The sequence below is a fragment of the Danaus plexippus genome, chromosome 2, assembly GCF_018135715.1.
Source record: "Danaus plexippus chromosome 2, MEX_DaPlex, whole genome shotgun sequence".
In the NCBI taxonomy this organism is placed as follows: Eukaryota; Metazoa; Arthropoda; class Insecta; order Lepidoptera; family Nymphalidae; genus Danaus; species Danaus plexippus.
Genome location: NC_083537.1, coordinates 1,467,275 through 1,487,395, shown reverse-complemented (window position 1 = coordinate 1,487,395; position 20,121 = coordinate 1,467,275). Strand labels below are relative to the sequence as shown.

Genomic DNA, 20,121 nt, shown 5'->3' with positions numbered 1-20,121 from the left:
AGAAACACCAAAATTTCATTGTTTATAGAATACGGCTCGGGATCGTTGTTATCGTATTCGTTTTTGGCTAGACGGTGTTTGGTTGTTTGACAAAACAATCCGATGTTGAACAGTACATTGTTACAAACAACGATCGTGTTGCACCAAACTCACGTGATAATCACATTTAGAAGAAACATTCTAACGGCATTGGCTGATATGATAAAAATTTCAGGTCGATTAAACATTACGAATAAATATGTCTGTAGCGTTCTGTGTCACAGTGACCGCGGCTTCTAGCGTGAATCTTGTTTCACCACGCGACCCCGTTTTGGGACCGATTCTGATAAGATAGTGTTAAATGCTTGTTTACTTTAAGGGCATTTAAATTTGTGGCGACCTTGATACTATTTTATTGGTCAAGATTTATATACAATATAATGGGACGGTATTGAATATTAACCACCTCGCTTTTGCACGATATTTTGGTATCTAAATGAATCTTACTTTGGGTTTTATGTCCCAGAGGCTAGAGGACAGACGGTTGGACAGAATAAGTTAATCCCTGAATAAGATGCCGAAAATACTCTTTTATATACAAGGCGACCTTCTGCGATGACTAGTACAGAGGCCCAACCACTGTGACGTCATAAAAACCGAATCGCGTTATCACCAGACGATAACAAAAATTATCAATTAATTCTAAGATTGGTATTTGGCAATATCAATATTTTTCGTCACTTCATTTAAAACTTACTATATTCTAGCTTCAAAATGACCTTTTATGTATGTTGTAATATTTATATTAGGGACAAACGAGATTACAAAATATTTAAAATATACTCTATATAATACCTAAATTAATTTCTATTTGTTTTTTTGTAACCTTTAAGAAATATCGCTATACTTTCAGTGGCAGAAGCCTCGAAAGTTAATTCTAATGTGACAGGCGATTGTATATAGGCCGCCCGGGGCTCAATGCTTTCACGAAAGCTGTCCGGCGCTAAAATGGCGCTTTTCATTTCCCCTCGTTCAAAATATATATTCAAAGTCAGTTTTAAATATAGGTTAGACAGACTCGAAGAATATTTGAAATATATAGAAACAAGAGAAAATGATAATTACAAACGTATTTTAAACAAACCTAACAATTAATTATCTGGTTCTGAGGTAATCTTTAAAAACGTTTATGTCGAAGGATCCAATCAAATGTTCTCTAATTATAGATAAATTGCTGTTTAATTGTTTGCACACATCTTAGTGGCCCGACAATAACTTATGATTCCGTAACATGTTGAATTGTAATATAGCATGCAATTTATCCGTTTTGTCCATTAAGTTAACGAGAGCTTGGGATAAGTCACGAAAAACTGATGCCTGAAGCGATCGTGTGCGCTGTTGACCAACTGAGGCGTTCTAACATTATTCAATTGCGAAAAATTACCCCTTAATATTTCCTATTTAGATTTCTATTGTGCATAGCGAAAGTGACACGATTCGGATTGAAGAAATGACAGTGCTCTATTGATGCAATAATATAATATTTTTCTGAATTTATCTTATTCGCATCGAAAGAAATTATATACTAAATAGAATTAAAATCTCCTCCATATTTAGTTATCATCCTTCCTCCCTTCTAAAGGGTATGTTATTTTAACAATTCCACGATGCAAAATTCCATAATCAAGGAATACGACGAGACAAATATTCTTTAATAAAATGAAGAGACGAAACTCCTTAGCATTCCATGGATTCACCATGCGGGTGCTGTTCCTAGGACTTACGACCCAGATGTAGGTTTAAAGGGCCCTTTTCTAGTGCGCGTTAAACGCTCACCTCGAACCACCAACTTCCTCTCTCTACCTAATAAAATTTGAAACGAACCTACTAGGGCTGTCTTCGAAATAAGTTCTAAGAATGAATTTATGTTAATTCTGGACAGGCCCAAATCTTTTAGTTGTAGAGATTAACTGTTATACCTCTCGCTTCCACTTCTATAGTGCATAAATTTACGACGTCTATATTTTTAATGAGTTTGTTTGTAAGCTCATACTTATTGACCTCGATAGTATGGTCTTTGGTCTTTGGAGATGTTGGTTTCTTAAGAAACCGTAAGCTCTGTCAACACAGCGCGCTTTAAAATTAATTACTAAGAGAAAAAAGCGGAGACATAAAAAAATATTAAATTTTGATTAATATCTATACCAAGAAACTAAAAAAGATAATGGTCCCCTATTATCATCTCCGCAGTTTAGTTGAATTACCTAAAAATTATCAATCATGTGTCCGATAATATAATGGGCATCGCTTGTATAAAATAATAAGAATTTAAAAAAATTAGACCGATTACATTAATCATCATGTAGACGAAATACTTCAATCGCATAATGATATTAAAAGTTAGAAAAATAAAAAACTTCAAAAATATTAGAACACCAAAATATTAGGAAAACAGTCATAAATTCACTTAAAGTAAATTTATCGTTATAGCTTTCGTTATTGACTTTAACTAACTAGACAAACAAATTATTATCTTACACTTTCTGAAAGAAAATGATAAAGCAATCATTAATAAAAATCAATGTAGTATTTTGCCCTCATATAATTCATTATTAATCATTTAACAAAAAATATATATTAATTCCTAGTTCAGGACATTAGGTAAACAAATAAATCTAAGATATTTCGCATGGTCCACTAATAAATCCCCACGATTGTCTTTCGAGTGTCGGTGCTTCACTAAAGATAAGATAAGCATCACACACATCATTCAAACGCAATATGAATATAACTCACAATACATGACAGATGAGTTAATAAATAACTTATATATAATAGGACTAACAATCGAATTTTTACTTTCCATCATATAAACATTATTATTGATCTATATGTTGAATGGTGTGTAGGGCCATTAATACCGCATACCTTCTCAGATAATGTTCCAGAAACGCTTACCAGCAAAATTATTTATAGTCATTACACTTTCACACGATAAACACAAACGGCATTGACATTAAATTGACACTGGACGCGATAATACGCAGCACATGGGCCTAGAAAAGTTATAATAAAGATTTATTTAAAGCACATACATCATAATCTCAATGGACAAAAGAATAACAGATCAAAGAAACGCTAAATGATTGAACTAATGATAACCTCACGGAAACAAGCAGACCCGATAATAAAGAGGAGACGAGAAAGCGATACCGAGGAAAAAAACATCACGACAATCAGAACTCACATTGTTGTAAAACTAAAATTATGATCGTTTAGAAAGTATTAACATTAGCGAGGTCAAGAGTTCGGAGTTGCGGACTTTGCTACCGGTGAGATATCGGATTCTGCATTCCTATATCATACGTACTAACTCACTTTACTTCCATCAGCCGTATTTCTCACATTACAAGTCACAATTTGCAACTTTTGAACGTAGCTTGCTATTAGATAATATGTTACACTAACACAGTAAAGGTACATTACCGACGAATAAAGAAGTCTATCTCGTTGATTGTGTGTTGCATAATGTCACAATTGTAAATTTCGTCAATGAATAAATCTTCTATACTAGAAGAAGGGGCCTTCTTCTTCACCGAAACGAACGTAATCGCCGAGAATGATTACAAACATCAATAACATTGCCAAATATCCGACATAGAAAGTAACATCACCGAGATCTAACAAACAGGGGTCATAAACATTTCGCCAATTACGACCAGATAGTCAGCGATAAAACCAAATATTCCGTCTCTGAACGGACAATGGATGGATAAGAAAAAAATTGCGTGTAATTTAATTTGGATATTCGTTACGATCACATGATTACACTCGCCGGCTGCATGAGATCACACAAATTAATAAATCACGATCTCTAGAGAGAAATGTAGCCTACACTAAACGGAAAATACAATCAAATGGTTAAGAGAAAACATTAAGATTTCTCACATTAATTCGTCGGATGTATTCAATTGTAATCGTCCAGATTTAAGATAACATAACTAGACTTAACTTTGATTTCCGACTTGAACAAAGAAATATGAAAGTGAACATTATCAAAATTACTTAAATATCTTTATTGTTAGTGACGTGTTAATATTAAAATGTCAATCTTTATTAAGTAATTACACTTTATCCGAACTGAAATGAGGTCTTCATATGTGAAGTATTCCGTATAATTATCATAATATATATGCATACCTAAGTATTTTTTTGTATGACCTTTTCACGTACAATTATTGTAGAATAATATATGTGATGTACACTTTCTAAATGTCTCAAGACATTTTTTTTTTATCTCAAAGGATATATAAACAGAGCAATTAATATGGAGAAAACACGGAAACTTGAGTTTTTCAAGCTCATAGCGAATTACTTGCTAGAGATCTGCCCTCAATACTCAAGCACTTCATTAAGATTTTCTTCATATTTACAAATATGAAGACTCATCCTTTACTTTATATATGTGGTCTTCATTAAAGAGTAAGTTTACTTCGTGAATATTCATTTTATAATCTAACATTTTTCTATCAACTTAAATCTTCTTTGAAATGGTCAATGGACATTAAAATCAAAATTATACAAAACAAATATTTTAAAGCACACTTAAATATTTACTACTAGAGATATAAGGATTTATTTTATGACATACAGCAACGTGAAGTTAAAAAACATATTTTAATTGAATTATATATAAGCTATTGCTCGCGCCTTGGCTCCATTATTCGACATATTAACAAAATGTGATCGTATTTTGTAAGGAAATATACATCACTGAACACAAAGCTCATATGAAAATCGTTACTTTTTAAAGACTATATTTCAAATGAAAATATTATCTATTTTTTTTTTCTTTGGGGGCCAGCCAATTGAAGTCTAGCTAATAGTTTTGTCCGCAACTTGGATAAATTACCTTAGCAATAATATGATAAAATACAATCAAAACATATATTTATTAGAAATTAAGCAAAATGACTAATTTCACTAATTTCAATAATGACCAAGGTCGGCTTACAAAATGTGGCCATTACAAGCTTTAACCGTATCTTTATGTGCCAAAAATGTAATTTAAAATAAAACCAAATTAAAACCTTATGAATATTAAAATAAAGTCCATTCTGATGATTTTCTTATTACAAGTTCGCGTGTAGGCAACAATTCGGAATATCATAAAAAACTATTACAAATATGGCAGTAACTCACGATATATCACAGAGTTTGGAGCCCTTTTACCATTTTTATCCACTTAATGGTTATTATAAAATACTAAAGGGTGAAAAAAATATATATTTTTATCAAATTATTTTAAAATTTTCAATTTTTTGAATGCCTGTATATTGCATTAACGATACGTAACAAAATTCTGTATATCAAAAAAAATGCAAGGCAGTATTGATAAATTTTTAATTTTTTATATCATAAATTCAGCAATGCTTGTTTCAAGGACTTGTTTAAAACCTATGTGTAAAATTAATGATTGACTCTTAATGTATGAATAAAATTTATGTCTAACCTGAAACTTCTAATGGATATTTAAGGTACAATTATCTTTTATTTATCACAGAGTTGGTTATCTTCGAACGGCTGCGATAATGTCCGCAGGTCGCAGCGCGGAACGCCCTTGCGAACGTTCCCATGGGATCCCTTTGTTGTAACCATTAATTATTTATAGAAACTGTGTAACCGTAAAATTAAGTTTATGCGGGTCATAACACTTTATAAGGTTATTTTCAAATTGTTATTAACATACTATCAAGATTTTGTGACGGCAAGGATAATGATATATTATAGATGCTGATAATAGACAAATGTAATAAATACGACCATTTTTATTCCTATGGGCTGCGGTAACTTCTCCACAAATCTGTAAAATGGATGTTACATTTATGCTGGCAATATAGTCTGAACAACGCACAGCTTTCCTTTTGTTCGGTTAGCATCCCCTTACTTCACCAGTAATATTTAAGAGGAGAGTGAAGTAAAAAGATGTTCTCTAAAACCAGCTAAGAAATTTATAATTTTTAGTCCTTGAGCACAAAATGTTTAAGGAGTTTTGAGACTGACCTATGTAGTAGAGACAAACAATTTTCTGATAAACAATCCAAACCTTTGAGAAAGTTGTAGACCTAACGATGTTCCTTTGCGCAACAGGAAAAAAATAAATCCACAAAAAACAAATAGTAATTAAATACAGCCAAGGGGATAACTTAATAAGACGCAAAAAAAACAGTCGAAATTAAGGTTAGACTGAAGACAGAAGAGAGTGACACAAGAAACAACTAATGTTATTTAAGATGGCTTGGTCTGGAGAGCGAGAAGCTGGCAGCGAAATGGTTAAGAATGGTAAGAATGTTGTGTGTCGTATTAAGCCTGCACTTAACATTGGATAAAAAAGAAGAAAACAAATGTAGTGGGGAAATTAATAGTATGCCAGGAATTATCCAATTTTTAGTGACACAAATTATATGAAAATCAAAGCCAAGATAGTCTTGGTTTATATGTTTTTGGTGTCATAGGTGTATATGTGATGTACGTTAGAACATTTGTTATTCGTTTTGTGAAACAGAAAAGAGCAGCGTGACATTGCGAGTTGAAATGAAGTTAAAAAAGAAAAGAAAAGAAAAAACATGGACGCTCCAGAACGAGACACAGGAATTTATTCTACATCAGGAAATTTTTTTGTTATTGCATCTTTATTATGGAATTAAGCAAGTAAAACAAATTTTTAGTATTTAAATAATAAATATTACGTTTATATGTTACATATTCTGAATAATTTCGTATAAGATAATATTGTTGAATACACTAATGTATTTCTCAAAATAAAACGTAATCTTAGCAAAGTTCGGTAACTATGAGTAAGAGATGTCTTTATTCTGCAGGTCACGTCTCACTTCATAATCAAGATTCACTGCGCCAAACCTAAAACGCCTCGACGTTAAGGTGTAAAAAATTACAACGAGCGATACAAATGGACGTAATCAAAAACTATTCTCAAGCGGTAATTTTTTATTAGATTATATCAAAAGATTTATTAGTAACACCAGATCATAGATGGTCATTCTCTGGATTTGCGAAAACGCAAAAATTGTCCACCATTACTAGAAACGAACCAATTTCATTCATAATCCAGTGACGAAAAAACAAAACACACCTAGTAGCGCCACTTTCGAAGAACCAATAACAGTTATTACTTAAAAAAACAATGATTTAAAAGATGTCAAGAATATGAGGACAAACGGTACGTATAAATGGAAACGGTCGTTATTGAAGGGCCAGCGAAACCAACGATTCATCTCGGAGACAAAACTACGGACCGTAAAAAAGATAATCACCTCAATAGAAAATAACTCAAGTGTACAAGAAATTAAATCAATTAACCAAAACAATATAAAAGTATTTTCATCGTTGACGACTCCCAAATATATAATTACAAGAAAGTTACGGTCGTTGCTGTATACGAAATTTATTATCTGATTTTGACGATAAAAAGTTTATTCAGTGCTATTGATAATTATAATTTATATAGCAACATAATGAAAATATATATTTAAGATAAATTTTTAAATTAATTATAAAAATATATTCCAGTAAAATGGATTCCAGCTCGTAAGGAAGGACGGCGTTACGCAAGGCGAGGCAAGTCGGGCACAAACAGACGGTCAGTAGATTACAAACACTTGCGTATCAGTTACGTAACGGTCTCTACAAATCAATGACATTGATACCGGACTTGAAGTTCAAGTTTTACGGAACATCGCTCATGGTTATTGTCAACGGGTTTCGAACTAATTATTAAAATAAATTTAATTTCTTGATTTATTTTTTTTAGTTTTAAGAATTATTATTATTATCTTACTATTTCAAATTTGGAGCGTACGAAATATTAGATATTCCGTTTTATCAGATTTTACTTTTATTGAATCCATGAGTAATGAGTATAAAAAAATCTGGTGATAATCATTAAAAAATGAGGTAATTTTATTAAGTTTAGAAGTACTCACTAATCAATATATTTGCTGTAGATGTTTATTATTGTTCATATAGAATTTATTTAATTGACCTGAATACATACATTTAGTCTAAAGTAAAAAATAATAATTAGAATCAGCACTAACAAAAAATAGCAGATACTAGCCATCTTATTTAAAATCATTGGCATTTTGTAAAACATATTTCTAAAATGTTCCATCACTGAGTCATTTTGCCTACGTTAATTTTCCGTCACCCAAAACGAGTCAACATCCACATACATAATTAAACGCTATTAAAAACCTTTTTGGCAAGCTCAAGGTTAATTGCCAACTCGTTTACAATAACAACCCCTTACGCAACTCGATAGTAACCAAGCGCTGTCTTCCGCTAACGACCTCTGAGACTGTTTGTTTGACATTGACATTCTAGTGTACATATCTTCACCAACTGCTGACTCATTTTTCCAAAGTAGTATTGGGTGTGAGTAAAATTGCAAGTAACGCCTTTCATAAAATGGCGTCGTTCACCGATTGGCTTATGAAGAATTTCACTTAAATATATAATTTGTCAAAGATTCTTTAAAGCTTTTTTATATTAAGAGACAATTTTTTTGTGTGTCGCAACAAAGGAGATGAATCGCTGAAAGAGATTGACGCTGAAACTGACCCTTTGATTAACTACTCCCAGAATGTTTTCGTCATTGACTGTTGGATATAACGTTGAAACAGTAGGGTTTCGATAGGAAGAAGAAAAAGGCACTGAGGGTTTCCGAACGAACTAACCACATCCGTAGTAATTATTCTTCAATCGTATTGCTACGGTATAGTCATTTCACTCATAGAACCCATTGTTAAATGTTCAACCCCTAATATATTCTTTATTATGTCGAAATAATTTTACACAGCCATGTTTTAAAAATTTCTGTAATAAACTTACATGTTTGATCTAGAATAATCTTGTTAACCGAAGTAATAAAGATTCACAATCCAAATCCATAAAATGTTTTTTACAATCAGCTTTCCATACGCAATATCAGCTCCTCACTTCCCTATCCGTCACATCCTATAAAATATCTGATTTTCATGTACATATATAAAGCTTCAAGTTGGCTTGTATCCAATAAATCCTCTTTGGCTGACCTCTTTGCTGGTGTAGCCAACTTTATAACACTTCAAGGATTTACATCATAAATAATACGATATGTCTATCAAGTTACATGATCTTACTTATCTCGCACGACAAGGCTAAATTAATGTATTTATGGATAGGAAACGTCGAGGAAATCTTAGAAAAATCCCTGTGTATATAAAGGTGACCAAAAGCAAAACATATTCAGGTCTGTTTTGTGGCTTTGTGTGGACATGATATATTTAGTGACCTTCCTTATCCGGACATCTAAGACTACAGCATCTGTGCATTAAAGACATCTTACTTATCATAATTGAACAGTATAGAGTACTGTTATGGCGCTAGCAACTGTTAAATATTTCTTGTTTAGTATGATGTTCTTCTAATGAGTTCAGAATGATAGCATCATACGGTTGACAGGTTAGTTAGAGATATAATCAGCATCACTCTGCCATTACCGAAGTCGCATCTGGTCAACGTATACAGTTACGGCCTGTTGCGAATCGCGTGACTCCTGAACTAGTAGATTGACACAGCTATACTTATTGTAATATTAATCATATGTTAATTTAGATGTACCATATTATGTAAAATTATACTTGTATTTGAAGTCTAAGTATATTCATAAATATTAAATATTATAAAACAAAATTTCTGTCATCTGAAGAAATGTTTAAATGCTTTCTTGATAATAAAACCATTCTAAATGATAAGGTTAGCCTTTTTGCCATGATATAGCGATATATCTATGATATTATGTACATTTATATAAAAAAGCCGTCATCCGAGATCAAATAAACGTGTGAAGCATATCAAATGTCAAAGCATCCACCCACCGGCCGCCGCACCAAGGCCGCAATCCTACGCCCCAGTTAGGAGAGAGCAGTCTATTGTAATGCTCTGAATCATGGCTCCCTTGGACTTCTGACTGCTCGGAAGCATCAGCTCGGGCTCACGAAGGCTTTAATAATAAATTATTGAGGTTATCACTATAATTAAAGCATGATTATTAACAATACGAAACCGTCTATTAACGAATTATTTCTTTCAACTCATAAAATTTTGGCAAATCTGACCTAAGTTTAAGGATGAACTCAAAGAAAAGATCTTTTATTATAAAGACATACATTTTACAATAGGTTATCATCATTGGATACTTTTCATATACATCAATATATATTATGTATCAATAATTATAATAAACATTAAATAATAATTTTAACAAACTTCATTAAAACGGAGACTATGTATTTGACTGTGTTATCTTCATGTTCAGCAATCTTAATAATTCTGTTCTGGATTGGATAGAGTTTGTCATGGAATTAGTTTCGTATAAATTTGTTAAAGAAGAATAGATGGTTTATGCATCGGAAACAAGTCTTCCCAATGGCTTGAACGACTTTAAAAGGTTACATCACATCTAAGCAATTTCCGAAAAAACATAAAAGATTTCGATGATTACTTTTGCTATTAAATAATATTATTTCTATGGATTTATAATTCATTTCAAAACACTATCGTTTCTTTCAAACTCATTAGCATTAGTAATACATGTGTACATAGGTTAGAATTAATTCGTCGTGCAATGTCTCACATACAACGCTGCGCGTGCGCATACGCCTCGCCGTTCAAGGCCGCATGTCATGTGTCAGTGAATAGTTAAATATGACACCGGGGTATCAAGGATACATAAAATATAGTGTTTTTCGCTTACACTCACACATTTATATTAAAAGAGACGATTTAAACATTAAAAGCATTCATTGTGTAATCATTAAGCAAATATAGCGAATGGAAACATTTCTTCGACCTTCGTCAAAGATAATTTCATCGCGTCTGGATAAATCATGCAAGATTTACAAAGTGTCAACTTTTGCTATGACGTTCAAGATAGTATCAGAAAATCAATCCGGATATATCACTACAAGATCTCTTCTTAATATGAGATAAAAATGTTTTTATGGCAATCAAAAAAAATCTAGATGGTTTTGAATATTTTTTTATACCAATATTTTTATCTTAACAAATGAAATACATAAATAGCTGAAGAGAATAATTTGAATAGAAATATGAACTAAAAACGTCGAATGTCTTATGAAAATGAAGCGTCTCAGAACTTGGAACATAAATTACACAACCGACGTTACTAAAACAAATACAGAATAAAAGCATTAGAAGCACATTTTAGTTAATAATGAAACCTAAAAGTCCACATATCATTAAATATAATTATAATAAAAGTAACAAATGACTCGACTAAAATGTTCCCACAAATAACTATTAAGATGTTTACATTAAGAAAGTGAGATAATTATCATAGCCGATGGTGCAACGAGGACCGACATACATGCAGCTAGATGCACAACTTACGAAACATCGAAACTATCATCCAATAAAACAGGTTACATTTTTAAATTATAACAAACCCGGAGGTAAATTTACCACTGATTAAGATAAGTGTTACGGACATTCTTCAACGCTTAAAATGTTTACGCAATCCTACTCAATATTTATTGTTCCATTCGTCTACACATACAGACCAATTATGAGAAAATTTTCCTATATGTATATATATATATATATATTCCGTAGAAAGTCGACCTTATGTCAAAAGAGAGAGGACTACTGACTTATAGCGGCGAAAGGTGATTTGATTGATGACATAATTTATAAGATGATCTAGTGTGAACGATATCACAATAGGACGTCACTAGTCCGGCGAAATAAAGAAACGTAATTATATGAGTAGTAATTGACAAAAAAGTAACGAATAAAGTCTGTACTCTTTCCGCAAGATTTTAAAGATCAACCCAACGTAGGCCCTTTCCAGTTTTTCAATTCGTATATTTAAATCGATATTATCGTATGCGAGGATTTATTACAATTGCTAGTACAAGACTTAATGTTATTTTTGTATAAAATTGTATATCATTCAAACATGTATTAATAGATTTCTTTATACGTAACACGTATGAGATTTCCGTCGATAATAATACTCATATGTCGGAACAATAAATTTATCTCATCCAATGAGAAGTCCAAAGAAAATTTTATCTGATATGCAGAATTATTGATAAGGACGCTCAGATTACTTACGATTCCTTGTTACAGTGTGGGTATGACATTGAAAATGATTTCGTTTTATCGTGAGAGTGTAATCAAATTTCGCATTATTTGTAAAGAACTTGGTAGCACATTTATATGTTAAAAAAAAAGGACCAAAATAGGGAAAAAAACTTTATATTGTTTTTGTGGGAATCCTCGTAGTATTTTATCGTTGTAGACGTCATTACTTATCTACTCAGTCCTCATAATTGAGACGAACTCTGTGGCTCATAAATTTGTAGTCTCATTATTCGGTGAGCCTATTATTACATAACGTCCGGCTGATGTACGGGTTACGGAACCTGTTACGGACGAAATAATACATTTACAATGTAATAACAAGGATCGATCAATTTATATGAAAACAAAGCGACTGCAAAAAGAAAATATAATTAATATTATACATGTATTAAGTTATACGGCTTTATAGAAGACTTTATTCTTTACATGAAAAAACTATCTACAATACAAACATATTAAGGTCTTTGATAGATTCCCTTTCTATATAAAATTCTTTGACGCAAGATAAAAAAAATATATAAGAACCGAACATTAACGGACGCAAAAAATATGAAACAAGTCTTGATATAAATCCATTCACACACGTGTATAATATAATTGAGAATTTCTTCTGTTTCTGAAGGAAGCATTTTTTTTTAATTTATATATTTCAGATAACTTAATGATCTCTTCGTACGGTGACGGTTGTAAATGTCTTGTTGCATGTTTATCTGAAGCATCTCTATTCAATAGAAACATTGAAGATTGTATCGGCTCTCGAGATCGTATTTTTCATTGACACATATGCATTAAGTGATCGCTGACAATGAAACAATGTTCGTGATATGAGACTAAAAACGATAAACATAATCAAAAATTTGAAGCGATTTGTTTTCTTTATAATATAATTTATTAATAATTCGCAATCTTATCTAATACAAAGGTCGAATTTTCATTATAACACGATAGCTGTAATGTATGAAAATGAGGATACGTCATCGGTCAAACAAATTAATATATCGTTTGTGCGATATAACTCGCTATGTGAACGAACCTTGATTACTATAGAATTAATATTTTAAATAATATATCGGTCTTTGGAAACAAAATAAAAAAAGACAGAAAAAAAAATTACTTTCGTTTCTAGTTCGAGTGTTATTAAAAGTTATTACAAGTTAGGAATTATACCAAAAAAGATGTTACATAATTACAATTTTTATAGTTCTCTTTAAAAAAAAAATTCAAATTCAAATGGTTACTCGAAATCCGGTTATTAAAAAAGTTAAAGCTATGCATATTAAGCCTCAACAACCAAAACACATCATTTACATTAACTTTTACTTGCCTGCTATAATAATTTATACTTTATAATTAAATTTATATCATTGAAGTTATCCACATTAAAAAGAACGCCCCATCATCCAGTGCTGACAACAGTCGGTTTAAATGGAATTGTGCCAAGGGAACACTTGATATAAATAAAAGTACAATTACAGAATTAAAAACAAAAGGGGCATGACAACTAGAAATAAGACTTGGTAACTTATTAAAGCAAACGGGCATATTGGAATTCCTGCCCCTACTTGGCATCTATGGCACGAGCTGGACACATTTCGCATGGTAGGAACAGAACTGGAGCCGGTCGCTAATTATTTGCCACCTTTACGTATGCGACAAAACGTTAACTATCTCGTCAAATGCATACAGTTACCATCTGCCTGTTATTATATGTTATTAACGAACGTCGATGGACGTCTGCTAATAAATTTCATAGAACAACAAGGTGCGTTCCGGCAAACATTATTGGCAACATGTAATACAAAATTATTATTACCATTTAATATTTAATAGTTTCTGTTATAAAATTTTATATCCATTCTTCATAGAAAGTCCATATAAATGTGAATGTACCGAGTGTTTGACAGAGACTAAACCAATAAAAAGTCTCATGAAACTACAGTGGATATATATACATCACTACTATCGTAAACCTGTTGCAGGAAATGCAGTAGTTATCTGCCGGATGTGACGTCACTAGAGTAACGATGTAGCCTCCGTGAGGATATCGATCGAGCGACCTTGAGCCAGCAAGGACCCACCCTTACCCAGCCAGCATGACGCCCACACACTGTTTATTTATGGACGGCCAGTATTCAAGGGCCATTTACAATGCAATAAGTTATTCAAATAGTTTAAGGCAACGTTTTGTTTCACTGGATCTGCCCTTTTTACTTTGTTATAGACGAAAACAAGGATAAACAAATTAAAAACATGTTGTAATTAGAGTCAAAATTTTATTCAAACTTCTTAAGAGCGATTGCTTAAATAAACATTTGGGATTACTTAACAAAGGGAAATGAAAACAAAAGCTTAATTTTGTGCTCTTGCTATTCAAAAGCCTTAATTTTGTGGCTGTTGTTCTTGAAACAAAGAACAATTATATTATTAAAATTACTTTTCAACAAGAAGCTAAGTAAAGCTGATGAAGGAAATTATTCTTGTATTAATCTGTTACGACAGGAAGATTATTCCGACCTTTTCGCGTTTGTAACTCAGCTACTCCTGATATTGATACTTATATAAATATATCAATTAACCTTTTATAGAGAAAATTCTACTGATATAATGCTTTAAACGTATTTCTTTTTGGTAGCGCTGTATACCTGCAGGCTCCTCATCATTTCTAGGAAGTCCATTGACGATCGACAGGTAAGATTGTAACCGTACACACCATTCATCTACAACTGGTTTAAATTTTAAATACACACCAAGAACTAGCCCATTGTCCCTCACGTTTATACGAACGGGAACCGATTCTTCAAAGCCAATTTTGTTTATCGATGGCCGCCAAAGAAATTCTTATGCTAATCGATTTTATTTGGAACATTCTAGAAAATTAAAACCAGAAACTTAAGTCCGAAGAATTGTTATGTTTCTCAAATATACAAACATATATATATATATATATATATGACTGCGTTCAAATATGTATATAGAATTTATTGTTTTAATAAATTTGAGGTTAATTCACGCTTATTATTACGTACCTAAAAATATCTACCATTGTGATTTTTTTTTTCCGGAAAAGCGGAGGTTTCGCTGTCATCGGAGAGAAATCTGGAATGAAGATGTGAACAATAAGGCCTAGTGAGGCCTAGTCTCCATGGAAACATGGTTAAGTACATATAATTATACATAAATAATTATGCAGATTAGGAGATTTTTTTCTTTATTTAATATCATATTCATTAATATCTTTTTTTTTGGCTAAAACATTTGCGAAGAAAGTTAATAAAAAAATAACATTTATCAAAATCATCGTCTACATCTTGGATAAGTATAATGCCGTTATTCTAACAAACACCAATAACGTGTTTTAATTTATGAGAGTTTATATGTTTTGAAGTTTTGTATTCTAGAATATTCTTTTTAAATTTCCAGTACAAATATTTTTATGTATTACATATATCAGTTTCGTAACTAGGTAGTTTAGAAAAAAAATATAGAGAATGAAAGATAATTCTACAGCAATAATGAGATGTTCCTACGTGGGAAACAGTATGTATATAACACAGGCAAAAACCGACGGAAGAGACGTTAAAAAGCGGGTCGCTTACTAGTCTTTACCCGACTGAGGCGATGATAAAAAGAGAGTTATGTTTTGTATTATGTGTGCGTGTTAACAGATGAGAAGGAAAAGAAGCCATTGTACACGGATTTAGATCGATCTCATTACAGGTGTATTCTGATTCGATTCTGATATAAGACATACATATTTCGTATTTCTTCACCTCTTTATTTTGTAATAAATTAACGTAATTAACGTACTTAAAATAACGGATTTTTATGGAGGGCCATACATGTATGCATTATTAAGCCAAATTATTATAATTAAGTTTAAATCAAGGTAAAAACTCATGATTGTTATATACTTCTAACTTTAAAATATATGAATAACGAGGTGATGAAAGAGTGTGGAAAGAAATTGTATTGTATCATACGTGATGAAAATCAGTGTATTAGAAACATATCGAAGTATACAAGCCTGACGGTTAATAAATTCATTTAGACACGAAATAGGTCAGCACACAATAAAATGCATATAAAGATGTTGGTCCGGTCAAATTGCATACGTAAATAATGATGGCGCGGGCGGCGGCGTAAGAGATCTGTGCCGCCTAGATACATAGAAATATTCCTGTAACTGGTAACACACGATACAATAAATAAGTTTATGTTATTATTATAGCTACATTAGTCTGTGAAGTGTACGTCTTCAATTAAGTATACGTATCATGTAACTTTATACTGCGTGTCTTTAAAAAAACACATTAAATTCTTGCAGTAGACATACTGAGATATCAATTCACTTCCTAGACAAACAGGCGACTGCAACGTACTCGATAAGACAATTTTGAATCCTAACCCATTGTATATTATGTAATTGACAGTTTAATAAGCAAGTTAGGCGATAATTCATTTGTTTCAAGAATTAAATAATTAAATCTATTGGGTAAGTACTTCATTAATTTTTTTTTAAACGATGTTATCTTAAATCGCCATTAGTAGATACCATATCTGAAGTACTCATAACAGCTATAAATAGAGGTGAAAATTGCGATAGGAATAATTTATTATCCATATATAAAGAAATCGACATTATACAAAACGAAATACTTATGTTTATAATATCACCGAAGGGTAAACCCTGACGTATTTCTAGTCTATATTTTGTTGAAATTAAAAATCGATTACCCCGTCATTTCGAATTAGTAATGCTAATAGTGTGATAAGAGAGCATATTTTTTTAAAAGCAAAACCTAAGATAACAAATCGCAAGGTCATTGCTGCCGCCATTTAGGTACGTTTAGTTGTAGTTATCCGAATCGCGAAAATTCAATACAAAAGCTATATATTTTATGTTACCATAATAAAATATTAACATAATCAAACAATAATAAATTTATATTTCAGATTAGAGACCACATTGGATTATAATTTGTATGTTTGTAATTCAAGTGTTTATATAAAATATTTATCAAAACGAATTAGTGGTCATCATGCAGCAAATTCAAAACGAGACGTTAAGATTTACCGTTCAGTAGAAGTTAATATAACTATGTATGTGCAAATATTTTAACGTTTCATTATTATATAATCTTTAATACTGTTTATGTGCATAATTTATTCTCCATTAGAATAATTAGTAACTTAAAAACAATTTTTAGAAGGTAATGTAAATAGAACATAATTACCTATTTATTAACTACATAAGTACCTAAAGCAACTGTCTTAACTACAGTCAATGGGATTTTATTACGTTTTATATGAAATATTCGAAGCAATGACATTCGTATTATGTTTTATTATCTGTGTAACTTACCTCTTATATACATCAGCGTGCCTGGGTGCACGGTCCCATCTTTATGAAGCAAAACATGCCCTAGCTCAGTAGGCAGGTAGTATGCAGTCCCTTCGTCCAAACATTTCTGGTAACACTTTGAAGCTTGGTAAAATAACGCCCAAGCATGCTCTTCACTTATATTAGAGTTAAAAGCCTGAAGAATTTGCTGTAAATTAAGGCAGTCGGCTGAGTTTAAGGCGATATCAGTCCCGCCGGGCGAACCGGCAGCTTCCTTTCGCATCATCACGCTACCCAGCACTATGACCCATTCTCATTTCTATCACGTATAACAAACACAGTTCACAAACACTATCTATGTCACAAAATTCAACGGTCAATGGGTTTACTTAGTTCAATATATTTCAGCACTGAAAATTTCACCAAATGTACACAATCATAATAAAAGGCGTGTTCTGTCACATCCCCCGAAACGTCACTGTCACTGTTGCGTTCAGTAAAGAGGGTGGTGTAATAATTTTTCCAACTGTTTTGGTCGGGTTAATACGTTGTGATCGCGAGAGCGCGTGCGCGGTTCCACAGCGAACTGAAACACTCGCATGCGTTCTTATCGGCGGTTCGAGCCGAACTACTGAGAAGTACTGACCAACGACAGTCAGTGCGGAACTACCGAGCGAGTTTAGCTTGCTGAAGCTTCAGACGACTAGCGATGAGCGGAATATTATTTTGCTGGCCTTTCGTTATAATTTAATAAACATAATTTATTTAAAAAAAAGTTTTTGAACTAAAACCACATCATTCACACTATTTTAAAGTAAGGTCTTATTTAATTTTGAATTATCATAAAAGTATTAATGTTCAATACGTAAAAATGTTACACAAAATAACTTTGACATGATTTTAAAAAGTAATATAAAGTTAAAACATAAAAAAACTTATGTAATGGACATGTTGTCTGTTTATATATAAATGTAGAATATACAAATTTCAAACTTAAATATTTTTATTCTTGGAAGGTTAATCATAGTAAGCGTTTCATACCGACGTATGTTATATATTTAACAAAATAATTAAATTAAAGGTGCGTAGAAATGTTCAATTCGCTTTTTGTTGCATAATATTATATTATAATTTATTTTTAAATAGTTTTAATAACTTTTGAGATATATCATTCAATTACACTTAGGTATATTAATTGAGGTTAACTATGCCCGCTGACGACGCTGGAAACAAATTTTTAAGATTAAATATTAAATAAAATGAAGTAACTTTAGTTTGAGTTTTGTAATAAAATAGTTATGTAAAAAAAATTATAATATTATTTCATCCAGGGAAAAGGTTTTCCAATCCTGATACTTTAGAAAACATACAATTCTCATTACAAGGGATTATCGGCTTTTTAATTGATTTCGTAATATTTAAAAAAAGGTAATTGAAACAGTTTTTTTTTTAACTTCCAACCCATATATTCAGCTCTGAGTTCTCTCAAATAGTGCCAATACTTTATATATTTTAAAACAATAAATTAAAAAAAAAATGTATTATGCAGTAGATTACGTAATACATCATATATAGGATCTTTAACGAGCATAAGAAACTGCTATAATAAAACTAAATGACAAAATAGCAATGGCGAAACTAATAAATATTAAGTCTCACATCAATTATTGGTTAAAGATAATATAATTTGTACCTAGGTGGAACAACTCAAGCTGCATTTTATAACGGTACATAAATTCTCCAATAGTTCAACTAAATACATCAGCTGTCTTATTAAATTAAGACTTTCAATTTCATTCAACTATTTTACTCGCTCTGTTTTCTTTTGCTTAACAATTTTATGAATTAAAAAGGAAATAAATAAATAAATAAAAATTACCAATGACAAATAACATAGAATTAGGTATGAGTTTGAAGTTGATAAATTTTTTTTTTTTTTATATTTCCATTATTTAATTCATGCTGTTATATTAAAGGAGTTATAAAAAGCGTGGTGATATTATGAAAAATGCTTAGTAGGTACTAGCATTCGTTGAATGTTTAATTTATAAATCTTTGTATATAATAGTATCGAAAGGAATCTTTCCTGAAAATTCAAACGCTCAGTATCTATTTGGTTAATGTGATCTCGTACTAAGATCACACACATAAATATAAGAAGCACACCTGCTTACGTTATCCAGCAAACGCTGTTGTATAGCGTTCTCAGGTTTTCAGTTACGAATATATGATTACGTCTTTCGCTAGTAGATACGGAAAAGTTAATGAAAGTTTATTTTTATTAAAGTTATGGTTAAAAAAAGTTGAATTTTCTCTCTTAATTCTAGTTTTTAAAAATTTTTCTTAACCTTCTCGATAGGCGTTGAATATTTTTTTAGATTTTATTCTTTTAATTCACAGTCTAGTGAACTGAAGTTTTTTCGACACATTTCTGTTTCATTTTGGTATATGTATCATACTAACTGACATTCCACGTTAGTTACCATGTTACAATAAAGGGTTGGCTGATTATTTTATAACAATTAATAGTAAAGGTAACAGTTAAGTGAAACAAAAAACGACATCAAACTAAA

At 31.4% G+C, this 20,121-nt stretch overlaps 1 protein-coding gene across 5 annotated transcripts in view; it reads right to left on the bottom strand.

Annotated features, from left to right (window-relative positions):
• Positions 1–18,181, bottom strand: part of LOC116779398 (protein spire) — an 87,168-nt gene extending 68,987 nt beyond the window's left edge. For all 5 annotated transcript variants that reach the window (XM_032673657.2, XM_032673659.2, XM_032673662.2 and 2 more), the window contains exon 1: positions 17,570–18,181. In XM_032673657.2, the coding sequence (XP_032529548.2) occupies positions 17,570–17,834 (265 nt within the window). In that variant the 5' untranslated portion in view covers positions 17,835–18,181. The remainder of the gene's footprint in view (positions 1–17,569) is intronic.
• Between the last annotated feature and the right edge of the window lie 1,940 nt (positions 18,182–20,121).